Consider the following 15,760-nt stretch of genomic DNA (forward strand, 5'->3'; position numbering starts at 1 on the left):
ATATATATATATATATATATATATATATACATACACATATGTGTATATATATACATTTATGTGTATATGTATATATATGTATATTTAGTTAGGTCCAGTACTTGCTTTTTTATATTTTTAAGGTTTTATTTTGATGTTTCCAGCACTAGGTGAAACAGTGCACATTCAAGAAAATGTATACATTTTCTGTTAGGTCCGGTATTTTCTTTTATTTATTGTATGGTTTTAATCGCTGACATAAGCACCAGTTGTAACAGTGCACAAGAAACCACTGGACCTATAGAACGGCAAAATGATTTTTTTTTTTTCTTTTCTCCAGTTTATAAACATCTCATTCGTAAGCTGATGCAACCATTTTTGTACTGGTTTAAGAGGCTATGGTATATATAACTGATTATCTTAATTAGCTTATAAGGTGAATCCTCTTAAATTTGGGCGAAGGTGAATATTTTAAGTGTAATCGCCTCATGTATTTAGGTGAACGTGAATGTTTTAAGTGGGATTGATTGATAAATTTAGGCGTAGGTGAATATTTTAAGTGTAATCTCCTCATATATTTAGGTGAAAGTGAATGTTTTAATTGGGATTGCTTGATAAATTTAGGAGAAGGTGAATATTTTAACTAATCGCTTCATATATTTAGGTGAAAGTGAATATTTTAAGTGGAATTTCTTGATAAATTGGGGTGAAGTTGAATATTTGAAGTGGCCTCATATTTAGGTGAAAGTGAATATTTTAAGTGGGATTGCTTGATAAATGTAGGCGAAGGTGAATATTGTAAGTGAAATTGCCTCCCAAATATAGGCGAATGTGAATATTTTAAGTGGAATAGCTTGATTAAATTAGGTACCTTCCCAACTCAAACGATGTTTATTGCCTAATTATACATTTAGACAATTGGTGTCGTTACCGTAGGATTACTCTCAAGGTTCCATGGAAAAAAATATTTATTAGAATTAACCTGTATTTTCTCACGTTAGACTGTTTGATAATAAAATACTACATTTTATTTTGAAAAGTTAACTCATGTTGCCCCTAGCTCTTGGTCAGTGCACATGGCTTTTGTGACGCCAATTTACATACCTCGGTCAATCCCAGGTTCAGCTTACCATAAATGAAGATTGCCAGGTTGGTTGATCTGACAGAAATTGAAGTTGAAATCGTTGAATGTTGTCTTTCCTCCTTATTTCCTGTTCGGGTTGTCAGTCAGAATGCAAGTCTTGAGGTGTGTCTTGCTAAAACATAGGCATTCTTGCACTTGTGTCTCATCTATGTTAATTCTCAGCTATGGTCTTTATTTTGATGGTGAAAAGCCATGTTATTATTATTATTATTATTATTCAGAAGATGACCCCCTATTCATTTGGAACAAGTCCACCACAGGGTCCACTGACTTGAAATTCAAGCTTCCAAAGAATATTATGGTGTTCATTTGTGAGAAGTAACAGAAGATAGTAGGAAATACGTAAAGAAGAGGTCAGTTATTAGAAAAAAAAAAAAATTGAAATAGAATTATGATATCAGGAGAACACTGATACCTCTATGCCAGAGTATAGATGATCCTCAGTTGAAGTTTGCTGGTGATCTAAGGGACAGGGTCGTTTGGTTTAGCTTCATGTTTGTTGGGTTGGTTATCCAGATCTTAGTTTGTTTGTTGATATTTTGTTCAGTGGGCCAATTACCCGTTTTGTTGACTTAATTTGTCATACATCATTACCATTTTTATTGGTTGTACAGTCCCATCTGTAGGCCTTCAAAATTTACAAAATTACCGTCTTCCTTTATTACTTTCATTTCTCGTAGTCTGAAATTGTAAGTATAAAGATTATTTTTTTTATAGTGATTTCCCAGAATCATTTCCTATCACTGTATGAGAATGGCAGCTTAGAAAACAAATAGCTCTTTCCTGAAACTAAAAAATGAGAAAGGCAACCTTCAGTTCATTCATTTTCTGAGGTCTGTTGTATATTTATAAAGGTAAGATTTTCTTTCTAATACGTTATTGGACTTCAGGTGCATGTTCATGAATGCATTTTAAATTTGACTTTGTAAATAAGAATGAATCGCTGGAAATGTAAATATGCTAAATTTTTTTCGTTTGACTCCACAATATAATTTTTGTACTGTAGTTATGTGTATGTGTGTGTGTATATATATATATATATATATATATATATATATATATATATATATATATATATATATATATATATATATATATAATATATAATTATATATTATATATGTACACAATATATAATTATATATTATATAATATATATATATATATATATATATATGCACTTTATTTACAGTAAATTCCATACATGTACAATGATTAACATACACGCATATTGAACTTACAGTAAAAGTCCCATCCTCATATAAACTGGGGATTTATAAAGACAATCTTTATAAAGTCACTTATTAGTTAAATTTATCTACCATTTCTCAGGTATCAGGTACACAGATAAAGGTAATGCTTATTAAACCAACCAGCCACAGGTAATTCTCAACTTGTAGCCAGCTCAGAGTTCAGTGTAACTCAGCAACGTTTTAATCAGTTACTTTTTCCAAGAGGGACTTTTAAATGAACTTGAATATAGAATTTATGCCAAAAGCCAAGCGCTGGGACCTATGAGGTCATTGAGCGCTGAAAGGAAATTGACAGTTAGGAGGGTTGAAAGGTGTAACAGGAGGAAGACCTCGGAGCTGCATTTTGAAACAGTTGTCAAAGAGGGTGGAAAGTCAGATGGAAGAACGAGAATATGCACGGACGTACAGTAAAAGGAATGAAAGAGGTTGCAGCCAGGGGATAAGGGACGCTCCAAAGATCCTTAAGTAAATGTCGGCAGTGTGGTTATTATATGACATATGTATAAAGAGTTTAGATATTCGGAAGAGAAAGCATTTTCAAAGTCATTCTTTGAGGCTGGACAAAAATTGTATAAATGTAAATACACTTCAATAAAATTTAAGGGCGTAATTTTGCCTAAACTCTCTATACATACGAGTGTAATGTGATAACCACACTGCAGGCATTACTTAGGGATCTTTGCAGCGTCCCTCCGGCCCCAAGCTGCAACCTTCATTCCTTTTACTGTACGTCCGTTCATATTCTCGTTTTAACGTCTGATTTTCCACCCTCTTTGACAACTGTTTCATAGTGCAGCTGCGAGGTTTTTCCTCTTGTTACACCTTTCGAACCACCTAACTGTCAATTTCCTTTCAGCGCTGAATGACCTCACAGGTCCCAGCGCTTGGCTTTTGGCATAAATTCTATATTCCAGTTCATTGCAATAACAAACCACACTGCCCTCTTAACTTCTCGAATTCTTCAACAATTTTTGGGAATCGCTTGTCACAACATATTTTCATTATGAATCTTTCTCTGCATCCGGAACACGTATGTACAACTGTGCTGTATATTCTACAGCATAAATCCCTGTAGTCTGTAGGCCAGTATAACTAAATTGATAAATGTTGAGTGTAGACCACAAGTAAACTTGTAAGTTCAACCAAGAATTATGTTGGAAAAATTCCAAACAATTATTTTTTTTTTATGGTCACTATGGTCACTCTGGGTGTGAGTGTAGGGAGAGTGGATATGGAAGGTCATGAGGCCTGCATCCCTCTACCTTTTGTAAATAAAGTGCACTGAATAGAACTTGTTTATTGCTTAGGATTTTTTTATTTAGTCTTGTTGCTGGCTTGATATTTTTTTAGTATAAGACAAAAATTTAGTCGTGGTACACCACACACACATATATATGCACTGTATATACATAGTATAAATTTATGTATATAAACATATATATATATATATATATATGTATATATATATATATATATATATATATATATATATATATATATATACATAAATTTATATATATATATATATATATATATATATATATATATATAATATATATATATATATATATGTTTATAATTTATATGTTTATATACATAAATTTACTTCCACCTTTACTGCTTTCCGCTTTGCAGTAAATACGAATCAGCCACTGGTTGTGTACCAGTTAGAAGCACATACACATCTCTAAGAAAATACAAAGCAGTACTGGCATAATATTCTATAAAGTGCTAGTATTAACGTAATTATTTTAACCAATGCGCAGGCGCAAAAATTCCGTGGAATTAAAGCGTTGCACGTTCTTACACACTTACCTATTGAAATTATCTCTAGTAAGCAACTCAAAATTTGTGGTTCCTTATTAAACATGCGTTCATTTATTTTGCGTTATTTACCTTAACTTGGCCCACTCATTGAAAAGGCGACCTTCCATCTTAAAGCTTTGAAGTTCAATCTTAAATTTTAACCCGAGCACACAAGTTCAATTTTGTATTTTAACCTAGAGTACATAAGGTCAATCTTGAATTTTGACCTCGAACACGTGAGGTCAATCTTGAATTTTGACCTAGAGCATTTAAGGTCAGTCTTGAATTTTAACCTAGAGCACATGATGTCAATCATGAATTTTAACCTAGAGCACATAAGTTCAATCTTGTATTTTAACCTCGAGTACATAAGGTCAATCTTTCTTTTTAACCTAGAGCACATAAGTTCAATCGTGAATTTTAACCTAGAGCACATGAGGTCAATCTTGAATTTTAACCTAGCACATAAGTTCAATCTTGTATTTTAACCTAGTGTACTTAAGGTCAATCTTGAATTTTAACCTAGAGCACATAAGGTCAATCTTAAATTTTAACCTACGGCACATAAAGTCAATCTTGAATTTTAACCTAGGGAACACAAGTTCAATCTTGAATTTTAACCTAAGAACATTGGGTCAGTCGTGAATTTTAACCTAGAGCACATAAGTTCAATCTTGTATTTTAACCAGAGCATTTAAGGTCAATCTTGAATTCTAACCTAGAGCACATAAGGTCAGTCTTGAATTTTAACCTAGGGCACATAAGGTCAATCTTGAATTTTAACCTAGAGCACATACGGTCAACCTTGAATTTTAACCTGGAGCACATAAGTTCAGTCTTGAATTTTAACCTAGGGCACATAAGGTCAATCTTGAATTTTAACATAGAGCACATAAGTTCAATCTTGAATTTTAACGTAGAGCACACAAGGTCAATCTTGAATTTTAGTGTAGAGCACATAAGTTCAATCTTGAATTTTAACCTAGAGCACACAAGGTTAATCGTGAATTTTAACCTAGGGCACATAAGGTCAATCTTGAATTTTAACCTAGAGCATAAAAGGTCAATCTTGAATTTTAACCTAAGAACATTGGGTCACAATTTTAAGGTCAATTTAAGGTCAATCTTGAATTTTAACCGAGAGCACATAAGGTCAATCTCGAATTTTAACCTAGGGCACATATGGTCAATCTTGAATTTTAACCTAGAGCACATAAGTTCAATCTTGAATTTTAACCTAGGGCACATAAGTTCAATCTTGTATTTTAATCTAGAGCACATAAGTTTAATCTTGAATTTCAACCCAGAGCACATAAGTTCAATCTTGAATTTTAACCTAGAACACATAAGTTCAATCTTGAATTTTAACCTAGAGCACATAGTTCAATCCTGTACTTTAAACTTAGGCTTATAAGTTCAGTGTTGAATTTTAACCAAAATCTTTTCAGTTAAATCTTGCATTTTAACTCCAAACTTTTAAGCTCAATCTTGAATTTTGACAGAAACTTATTCAGATTGCTTAATTATTTTTTAGTTCTCTTTTATGGGTTCACGAGAAACTGCGTCCTTAGTGATGTTGATGTGAACCAAAGTTGTTCGTAAATATTTCAACATATTTTCTGTAAGAACTTCCTTCCATAAATAGGAGAGTAACTGCAGATTTAACGTCAGGGTGTTTTTTATTTGCAGTAAAGCCATTCACAAATATGCAATTATAATCTAGTCCAGGGGTTGCCAACCCTTTTGCTCTTCTGTACCCCTTGGGCATTTTTATAGATTCCTGTGTACCTCTAAAAGTTTAGGATGAGAAAGAAAAAACAGTGAAATTGATATTAGGATATAATTTTATTATGGAATCTGTTTGTGTAGAGTAAAGCTTTGCTTACTAAAATGAGGGGGAAAAAAAAGACACGACATTGTGCAATCTCAATGCAGATTATCTTATGTATTGCGCAGTACTGGCTATTCTCTCAGATCCAGTGTACCCCCTGAAGAGTACAATTGTACCACTGGGGTTACATGTACTTCAGGTTGGGAACCCCTGATTCTAGTCTTTAAGAATTTCGTTCAATAAAGAGAAGATTACAACTTGCTTTCCAATAGCTTACACAGTTGAACGATGTACGAAGTCAGAAAAAATTTAAAGTATTGGCAATTATAGCTGTCACATTTTGAAATTGTTAGTAACACCAGTTCAGGAGACTCATCAACGTGTGGTAATCGTCCTCTTTAATATTTAATCGTTTTATCGCTTATTTAATGTGTCTTTCTGTTAAAGCCGTTAAGTTGTTCCCTAAGCTAATATATCTCGTGTCAGATTTCATAACCTTGCCTTAAAAAAAAAAAACAAGCAACGGAAGTTAAAATTATCTGAGTCCTTTGGTCATAATTCCCTGCTTTCCTCATTGCTAAAAATACTAATTAAATTGCCTAGGTAAATCACGAAAGCGATGTCACACCTTTATTTTTTTCTAGCATCGTATAGCACCTCTCCACTAAATTTTACAATAAGTAAACAGTTTTTGTGACTAAAATAAAGCCCTTTCATGTTCTCGTGGTGTCTGGAAACTGGAACCATACTGCTAGGTTTGCCAGACATAGACAGTATGCCCTGTGACAACTCCGTTTGTAAAAAATTGCTGTGTAAATAATACCCTAGAACAGTTGCCAACCACTGAATCTGGACACAACCTTCACTGGTGTATTTGCCATATTGAGACCCCTAACTGACGAGCTGTTAATATTAACTCACCTACAGTATACTGCCATAAAACGGAAAACTGCAGTATCTGCAGAATTTTCGAAATTGAGGTATGCCACCTATTGGGCTCGTGAAACACTAATACACAAGTTACTGCAGTTGCAATATGAATCTTCAATGCTTTATTTAATGGGTACCATTTGCAGTATCTGCAAAATCAGTAGTAAGGCAAGGAAAACGGCAGTATCTACCATTTTTCTCAGAAGGTATTTTTGCAGATATTGCAGTCTCCCATTTTAGGGCAGTATACTCACCTAATCCCCACCTTGGACAATTACTTCCATTCCCTCAGCATGTCCCTGGCATTAATACCCTGTTCACCTCAGCAGGCTGATCAACCTTTGCGTGGTGTAGGGAAGGTGTCCCCCAAGGTAAGGTTTTGGAGCCTCGTGCATTTTGTGTAGAGTCACCTGCATGCAGGCGTTTGTGTATGTGTATGATGTTTTCGCAGGTGTATTGGTACAAGAGGGAATGTTGGATTTCGGAGAACATGCGAGATGAGCTTTGCTTTTTGAGCATGGTATTTATGAAAGAAAATAGGGATTAAAGAATGTCTTATATAAATAGGACTTCTAAACTAACGAGCTTTGCTTTTTTATCTTGATATTTATGAAGGAAAAAAAGAGATTTTGCATGAATTAGGGGATTTGAGATGTATTGAACTTTTGCATACAAAAATGGACATCTCAAAGAATGCCTTTTATAAGTAGGTCTTCTCAGATAAGCTTGATGACTTTTTTTTTCAATCATGATTGCCTTTTCAAGGTCGAGATATCTAATGGTTATTATGAAGCTGCTTGTTTTTGCTTGACATTTTTCATGAATTTTGCATCAGTTTAGCTAAGGTTACAGAAAAACGATACCTGTGTTGACATTTTAGCATGATGTAGCACATATTCAATTAGTCTCTTCGGGGAAAACAGTAGTGCTGTGATTTCGATGTTAAGCTCAGGCGACAGTGGAAGCTGATTGTTAATAAGGTTGAGAAACAAATTCTGAATAGAGTTATTTACAACAATTAAAGTTAACAGTATTTGGTTTCAAGGAATGTTAGTTGCAGTGCTGTATACATTTTTTAAAAATTAATTAATAGTAATTTTTATTGTTTGTACCTTTTAGACGTTTCTGAAAACGTCAGAAGTAAGATTTTACTATGATTTCAGAAAAATGTGTCAGAAAATACCAATATCTAAGATTTTACAACGACTTCAGAAAACGTCAAAAACTGAGTAGATTTTACTACGAGTTCAGAAAAACGTTTCCGAAAAAACCAAAATCTGAGTAGATTTTACTCCGATTTATGAAAAAACGTCTCAGAAAACATGAAATCTTAAGATTTTACTCCGAATTCAGAAAAAAACGTTTCAGAAAACATCCAAATCTTAAGATTTTACTCAGATTTCAGAAAAAACGTTTCAGAAAACATTGACTGAGTAGATTTTACTACGAATCCAGAAAAAAATGTTTCAGAAAACATCAAAATCTAAGATTTTACTACGATTTCATTTCAGAAAAGGTTTCAGAAAACGTCTAAAAACTGAGTAGATTTTACTACTATCTACCTTACTGACCTAAAATGGGAAACTGCAGTATCTGCAAAATTTTTCGAAATTGAGCTATGCCACCTATTGGGCTCGTGAAACGCTAATACACAAGTTACTGCAGTTTCAGAATGATTTTTCAATGTTTTCCACGAGTAAGTAGGGGGTCCCATTTGCAGTTTCTGCAAAATCAGTAGTAAGGCAAGGGAGCATCTACCATTCTTCTCAGTTGTGTATTTTTGCAGATACTACAGTCTTCCATTTTAGGGCAGTGTGCATACAAGATGTGCCTGTTTTTCAGTTATCAAATTCATGTATCGATAAGAAACGTGAGTTAACAACAATTCAAACCACTTAAAGAATATATAATGAATCACCCATTGCATGCTATTGCAAATGCTCAAGCGTGTTCTGTGAATCTAACTCTCCCTTAACTCTCCTAAATATCAAAAGTCATCACTTGATAAGGAAAGGTCTAGTGTTTGTTCTTGTTTTCAGAAGCAATGTTCCTCTGTTGCATCTTGCTCGTCCTTGCAATGTGTCACTGTTCTAAATCTGTAAAAATAGCCTCTCTCTGTTGATGCCTGTTTGTGCTGTGTCGACTGTTTGTGATCTAATAGGCACGTGAATGTTTGTGTATTCCCTTAGTATGTTTGGATCTGAATTTTTTTAGTTTCGTGTTTAAGTTGACGAGGCTGATAGCAATTTGTTAGATTTTGTTCAAATCACTGTGCAACCAATTACTTATGTTCTGTATAATATGTGGTAGGTTTCTGTTATTATTATTTTGTCTATTTTGGTTCGTGCGCTCCATTTCATAATAATTGTTATTGTTCCATTGTCTTTATTTTGGTTCGTACAAATTCCATTTTCATAATTACTATATGTATCTCGCACGTATTCTGTGGTAGACTTGTTTCGTAAAGGAAAGGTAGGTGTATAATGTATTTTTTATCCTTATGTTGGTCGTGGCCTGAAATTTGAAAGGTTTGGTTTATTATATTTTATATATATGATATTTTGTAAATCTTGGGTTTGTGTTACTGAAAACGAAAGTTCATACTAGTTTCGGTTTTTTTTCAAAGTTGTTCATCACTCAACCCTGTTGATTTGCAAGAACTCGTTTTGATCTGACACTCCAACCCTCTTGATTTGCAAGAACTCACTCTCTCTCACTACCTAAGACCTATTTATTAATAAGAGACAAACAAGTCTGTGGCTGTTATAAATTTTCATCTCATCCAAAAAAACAGGATTTTAAATTTGTCACACACACTATGCATTTATTTAACTTTCTATAGCAGATGAATTTGTCATATTTCTCTCTCTCTCTCTCTCTCTCTCTCTCTCTCTCTCTCTCTCTCTCTCTCTCTCTCTCTCTCTCTCTCTCTCTCTCTCTCTGAAACCCAAAACCTGCTGTTTCAGCAATGTCAGTGACAAAGCTGTGGCTATTACTTATTTTCATGCATGAAAATACAATTTTATTAAAACATTTTTCTTTTATCTTAGGTTAAATTAATATTTTACAGTAAATTAAGCGTCCTATTCAGTACTATCATTTTTTTACAGGCGTATTTAGACATTTTTTTTATTCTCGAGAATATAGACATTTTTTTATTCACGATTATTTAGACATTTTTTTTATTCACGAAAATTTATAATTTTTTTTTATTCACGAGAATTTAGACTTTTTATTCACGAGAATTTAGAATTTTCTCTTTCACGAGAATTTAGACTTTTTTTATTCACGAGTATTTAGACATTTTATTCACGAGAATTTAGACATTTTTTATTCACGAGAATTTAGACTTTTTATTCACGAGGATTTAGACATATTTTTATTCACGATAATTTAGAGTTTTTAGTGTTCACGAGAATTTAGACATTTTTTTATTCTCGAGGATATATACTTTTTTTATTTACGAGAATTTAGACTTTCGTATTCACGAGATTTTAGACTTTTTTATTCACAAAAATTTAGACTTTATTGTATTCACGAGAATTTAGACTGTTTTATTCACGAGAATTTTGGCTTTTTTTTTTTATTCACGAGAAAATATTACTGCTGTATGATCCTTTAAATTGCCAAGTGCAAAATATCCGTGTTGCATACGTGTTCGGTACGTACAAGAATGTTAGATACATAGATAGATAATAGTCAAGAATATTCGTAAATGGAAGAAGTTGAAATAAAAAAGGAATGAATCAGAAATAAACGAAGAGGTAGAGATAGGATGAGATATTAGAAAAGTTTGATAACACTGAGGGTAAAAGTTGTATGATGTCTCTCTCTCTCTCTCTCTCTCTCTCTCTCTCTCTCTCTCTCTCTCTCTCTCTCTCTCTCTCTCTCAGTTTGTTTTGCAAAACAAAGTCAAGTCAAAATTACAAATTCTTGTCTATGCAAAAGAAATAAAAACTCCTAAGATCCTATTTGAGTTCTGTTCAGGAGAAGGGACTACTTATGCGCTGAGAGAGAGAGAGAGAGAGAGAGAGACGGTCGAGGTTGGAGTATGTGGGTTGAAACTGTTTAACACGCTGCTCCTCCTCTCTCTCTCTCTCTCTCTCTCTCTCTCTCTCTCTCTCTCTCTCTCTCTCTCTCTCTGAATTAGCTGCCTTTTCTGTATCAATTATACAGTTTTGGTTAATTTTGATTAATTATCTCTCTCTCTCTCTCTCTCTCTCTCTCTCTCTCTCTCTCTCTCTCTCTCTCTCTCTCTCTCTAGAAGCGAAAACTTCAGTCAAAATTATACTGAGTTCTATTTTATTGTGAGGGTTCTCTCTCTCTCTCTCTCTCTCTCAGTTCTCAGTTCTCTTTTTAGCTGCTTTTCTGTATCAATTATACAGTTTTGGTTAATTTTGATTAATTCTCTCTCTCTCTCTCTCTCTCTCTCTCTCTCTCTCTCTCTCTCTCTCTCTCTCTCTCTGAGCTTAGCTGTTTTCTTTATCTCTCTTCAATTTTGATTAATTATCTCTCTCTCTCTCTCTCTCTCTCTCTCTCTCTCTCTCTCTCTCTCTCTCCAGCTTTCAGTCAAAATTATACTTTTCTCTTTTATTTTGAGGGTCTCTCTCTCTCTCTCTCTCTCTCTCTCTCTCTCTCTCTCTCTCTCTCTCTCTCTCTCAGTTTTCAGTTCTCTTTCTCTCTTCAGTTTTGGGCTCTCTCTCTCTCTCTCTCTCTCTCTCTCTCTCTCTCTCTCTCTCTCTCTCTCTTTGTGTGTATGTGTGTGTGTGTGTTTAGAGAGAGAGAGAGAGAGGAGAAACTTGACCCCTGTGTTATTAGCGCCGCCTTCTGTGTGTCTAGTGAGATTAGAAGATTGGCCCTTTTATGTCGGTCTTGTGGAAGAATGTGTGGAAGGCTTGTGCTCGCCTTCCCCCCACCCCCAACCCCCCCACACACCTTTTGTGGGAATTTATTGTAGCTGGGTTTTTCCTTATTTTTTATTTTTTGGTTGATGGTGAGAATATATTAAGTTTATTGTAGCTGAGCTTTTTCTTGTTGGTGGTGAGAATATATTCAGTTTATTGTAGCAGAGTTTTTTCTGGTTAATACTGAAGATATTCAGTTTATTGTAGTAGAGCTTTTATTCTTACTTTATTTGGGATGTGAATTTTTCCTAAATATTTTTATATTTTGTATATTTTAAATTTCTTTGAGGCTCCATCAGGATTGTAGGTTACAGAAGGTGCTTTGGTTTATAAATGAATGTAGGTACATGTGTATCCACATACACACACATGTACATATATATATAGATATATATATATATATATATATATATATATATATATATATATATATATATACATATATATATATATATATATATATATATATATATATATATATATATATATATATAAAGGCAAATGCCACGAAGAAAAAAAAAGGACAGCAAGTCGAAAGGCCTAGCAACGACTCTTGTTTCACTTTTTCCTTCGTGGTATTTGCCTTTATTTATATTTTCATCAGGTTCCATATCTTCGTGATTCAGTTACACACACTGAAACATATATATATATATATATATATATATATATATATATATATATATATATATATATATATATATATATATATATATATATATATATATATATAGTGTAGTTGTTTGTGTGTAAACTAGTGTTTAAAGTAATCCAAATACTTGAATTCCTTTTTGACAAATTATGCTCACTCTCTCCCAACAATACTCATATTGTTCGCGACATGAATACTTCGTTGGATCTCTCTCTCTCTCTCTCTCTCTCTCTCTCTCTCTCTCTCTCTCTCTCTCTCTCTCTCTCTCTCTCTCTCATAAGGAAACGTAAAAATTTTTTCCCTTTCATTTTGTATTATTAGGTATAATTCATAAATCCGTTGAGTCTTGTTTTGCCAAAGAAGTATGTTAAAGGTCTTTAGTCTCATTCTTTCGTATACAGTCGGCGGAAAGGACCAGTCAGTTTTGGCAGGAGTGACGAGGAGGTTTATGAGATGTGACATTATAAAGAAGCCTTCCTCTCTCTCTCTCTCTCTCTCTCTCTCTCTCTCTCTCTCTCTCTCATTGTATCACAACCGCCTCTATTTTTCGTATAAGGGATTCGTGGATAACTCTTGATCTTGTATTGCTACTGTTTATTATTATTATTGTTTTAACCCTGGTTAGTCTTTTTTTCCTATTATTATTATTATTATTATTATTATTATTATTATTATTATTTATAATTTATAATCTTTTCAAGAGTGCCAGTGTTAATTCCTGCTATATAAAACGGTCTATGTATCTATATATTGTTATGTGTGTAACACAGATAGTCTAGTTTAGGTAAAGTACTTTTAGCCTTTGTCACCACTGGCCCCTGTCTTTGAAGGACTTAGAATTAACGTGCCTTGATCCGTGCATTGGGAGTGTACGTATCGTCCATAGGGTCGAAACTTGTTGTCTCAACCTTCTGCTTAATCTAGAATAAGAGCCGAGTAGAATTAACTGCCCTTACACTATTTTATTTATATATATTTTATATTATATATATATATATATATATATATATATATATATATATATATATATATATATATATATATATATATATATATACACCATTTTATTTATATATATATATATATATATATATATATATATATATATATATATATATATCCTTTTTAGTATTATTTATTATTATTATTATTATTATTATTATTATTATTATTATTATTATTATTATTATTATTATAAATTATAAACTGAATGCAGCTGACGCAACAATCATCACTTTCAATAAAACCTGTTTGAAAGAGGGTCTACTACTCATATATTATTATTATTATTATTATTATTATTATTATTATTATTATTATTATTATTATTATTATTATAAAACAAACGCATTAATCAGTAACCATTTTACTTCAAAATGTACATCACAGTTAAGGAGAATAGATTTTCTCCTTCCGTTGATAACATTTCTTTCAGGCCTGGGCAAGACCAGGCCAACCGTCTAAAATAATTACAGTATTACAATAAAAAAAAAGATTCCATGAATCAATAACTACTTTCAATAAAAAAACTCTATTAATCAAGAACCATTTTCAATAAAAAGACTTCATTAATCAGTAACCATTTTCAATAGAAAAGAATTTGTTAATCAACCATTTTCAATAAAAAGGCCTGTAATCGATAACAATATTCAATAAAAAAGGACTTCAGTAATCAATAACAAATTTTCAGTAAAGAAAAAATCCATTAATCTTTAACCATTTTCGATATAAAAAGACTCCGTGAATCAATAAACATTTCCAACAAAAAAGACTATTAATAAGTAATTTAAAATAACAAAAGATTTCGGTAATTAATAACCATTGTCCGTAAAAAAGCTTCCATTAATCAATAACAAACTTCAATAAAAAGACTCCATTAATAAAAAACCATTTTAAATAAAGGCTCCATTAATCAGTATCTTCAATAAAAAAGCATCCATTATACAGTAATAATCTCTATAAGAAGACTCCATCAGTCAATCAATCAACCATTTTCAGTTAAAAAAAAAAGACTCCATCAATCAGTATACATTTTACTTCAAAAGACTCCATTAATCAGTAAACATTTTACTTCAAAGTGGACAGCAAAACTAAGGAGGTACAAGGCCCGCTACTTGCGATATTTCAGCAAAAAGGAGGTACAAGGCAAGCTACTTGCGGTATCTCAGCAAAACTAAGGAGGTACAAGGCAAGCTACTTGCGATATTCAGCAAAACTAAGGAGGTACAAGGCACACTACTTGCTGTATGTCAGCAAAACTGAGGAGGTACAAAGCACGCTACTTGCGGTATCTCAGCAAAATGGAGGTAAAAAGCAAGCTACTTGAGTTATTCAGCAAAACTAAGGAGGTACAAGGCACGCTACTTGGGGTATCTCTACAAAACTAAGGAGGTACAAAGCACGCTACTTGCTGTATCTCAGTAAAAAGGAGGTTTAAAGCGAGCTACTTGTGATTTTCAGCAAAACCAAGGAGGTATAAGGCACGCTACTTGCGGTTTGTCGGCAAAACTAAGGAGGTACAAGGCACGCTACTTGCGGTATCTCAGCAAAACTGAAGAGGTACAAGGCACGCTACTTACGGTATCAGCAAAAAGGAGGTACAAAGCAAGCTACTAGCGATAATTCAGCAAAACTAAGGAGGTACAAGGCGCGCTACTTGCGTTATCTCTGCAAAACTGAGGAGGTACAAGGCACGCTACTTGCGGTATCTCAGCAAAAAGGAGGTACAAAGCAAGCTACTTGCGATATTCAGCAAAACTAAGGAGATACAAGGCACGCTACTTGCGGTATCTCATCTTCACAATTATTGCCGACACCCTCCCGAGGCTGTGTGAGAGTCTTGTCTAATGATTTTAGCAACAGCCTCCTGCTCCTCCATTCCGGCATTCACTCTCATTACCACTTTTTTTATATTCTTTTTATTTTTTTTTATCCCACTACTTAATAGTTGGGAGTGTTCGAGTTTGCATCGACGTCAGCACAACGGCGGTTGGTTTAGATCTCTGCCGAAATTTTCAGTTTAACACTGAAGAAATATTAGTAGTCTGTATGTGATTTACTTATTAGATACGGCGATAACGGACTATTGGACATTGATTACATACAGAGATAACGGATTACGGGACACTTCAAGTGAGAAGTAGCAAATAACATTAACATTATATGTGTTGTATTCTTCACTCATTTCACTTTTTAAGTAAGTCCATCTTGTGCTTCCATCTACAGTACATAGAGGAAGTAAACGACTACGCAATTACTGGA

At 33.3% G+C, this 15,760-nt stretch overlaps 1 protein-coding gene across 1 annotated transcript in view; it reads left to right on the forward strand.

Moving 5' to 3' along the window:
• The window catches only part of LOC136839227 (signal peptide peptidase-like 2A), a 53,468-nt gene extending 46,106 nt beyond the window's left edge, over positions 1–7,362 (forward strand). Inside the window, exon 12 of the mRNA XM_067104968.1 lies at positions 7,273–7,362. Within this exon, the coding sequence (XP_066961069.1) occupies positions 7,273–7,347 (75 nt within the window). The 3' untranslated portion in view covers positions 7,348–7,362. The remainder of the gene's footprint in view (positions 1–7,272) is intronic.
• Positions 7,363–15,760: the final 8,398 nt, after the last annotated feature.

This window comes from Macrobrachium rosenbergii, chromosome 6, assembly GCF_040412425.1.
Source record: "Macrobrachium rosenbergii isolate ZJJX-2024 chromosome 6, ASM4041242v1, whole genome shotgun sequence".
NCBI classification, from domain to species: domain Eukaryota; kingdom Metazoa; phylum Arthropoda; class Malacostraca; order Decapoda; family Palaemonidae; genus Macrobrachium; species Macrobrachium rosenbergii.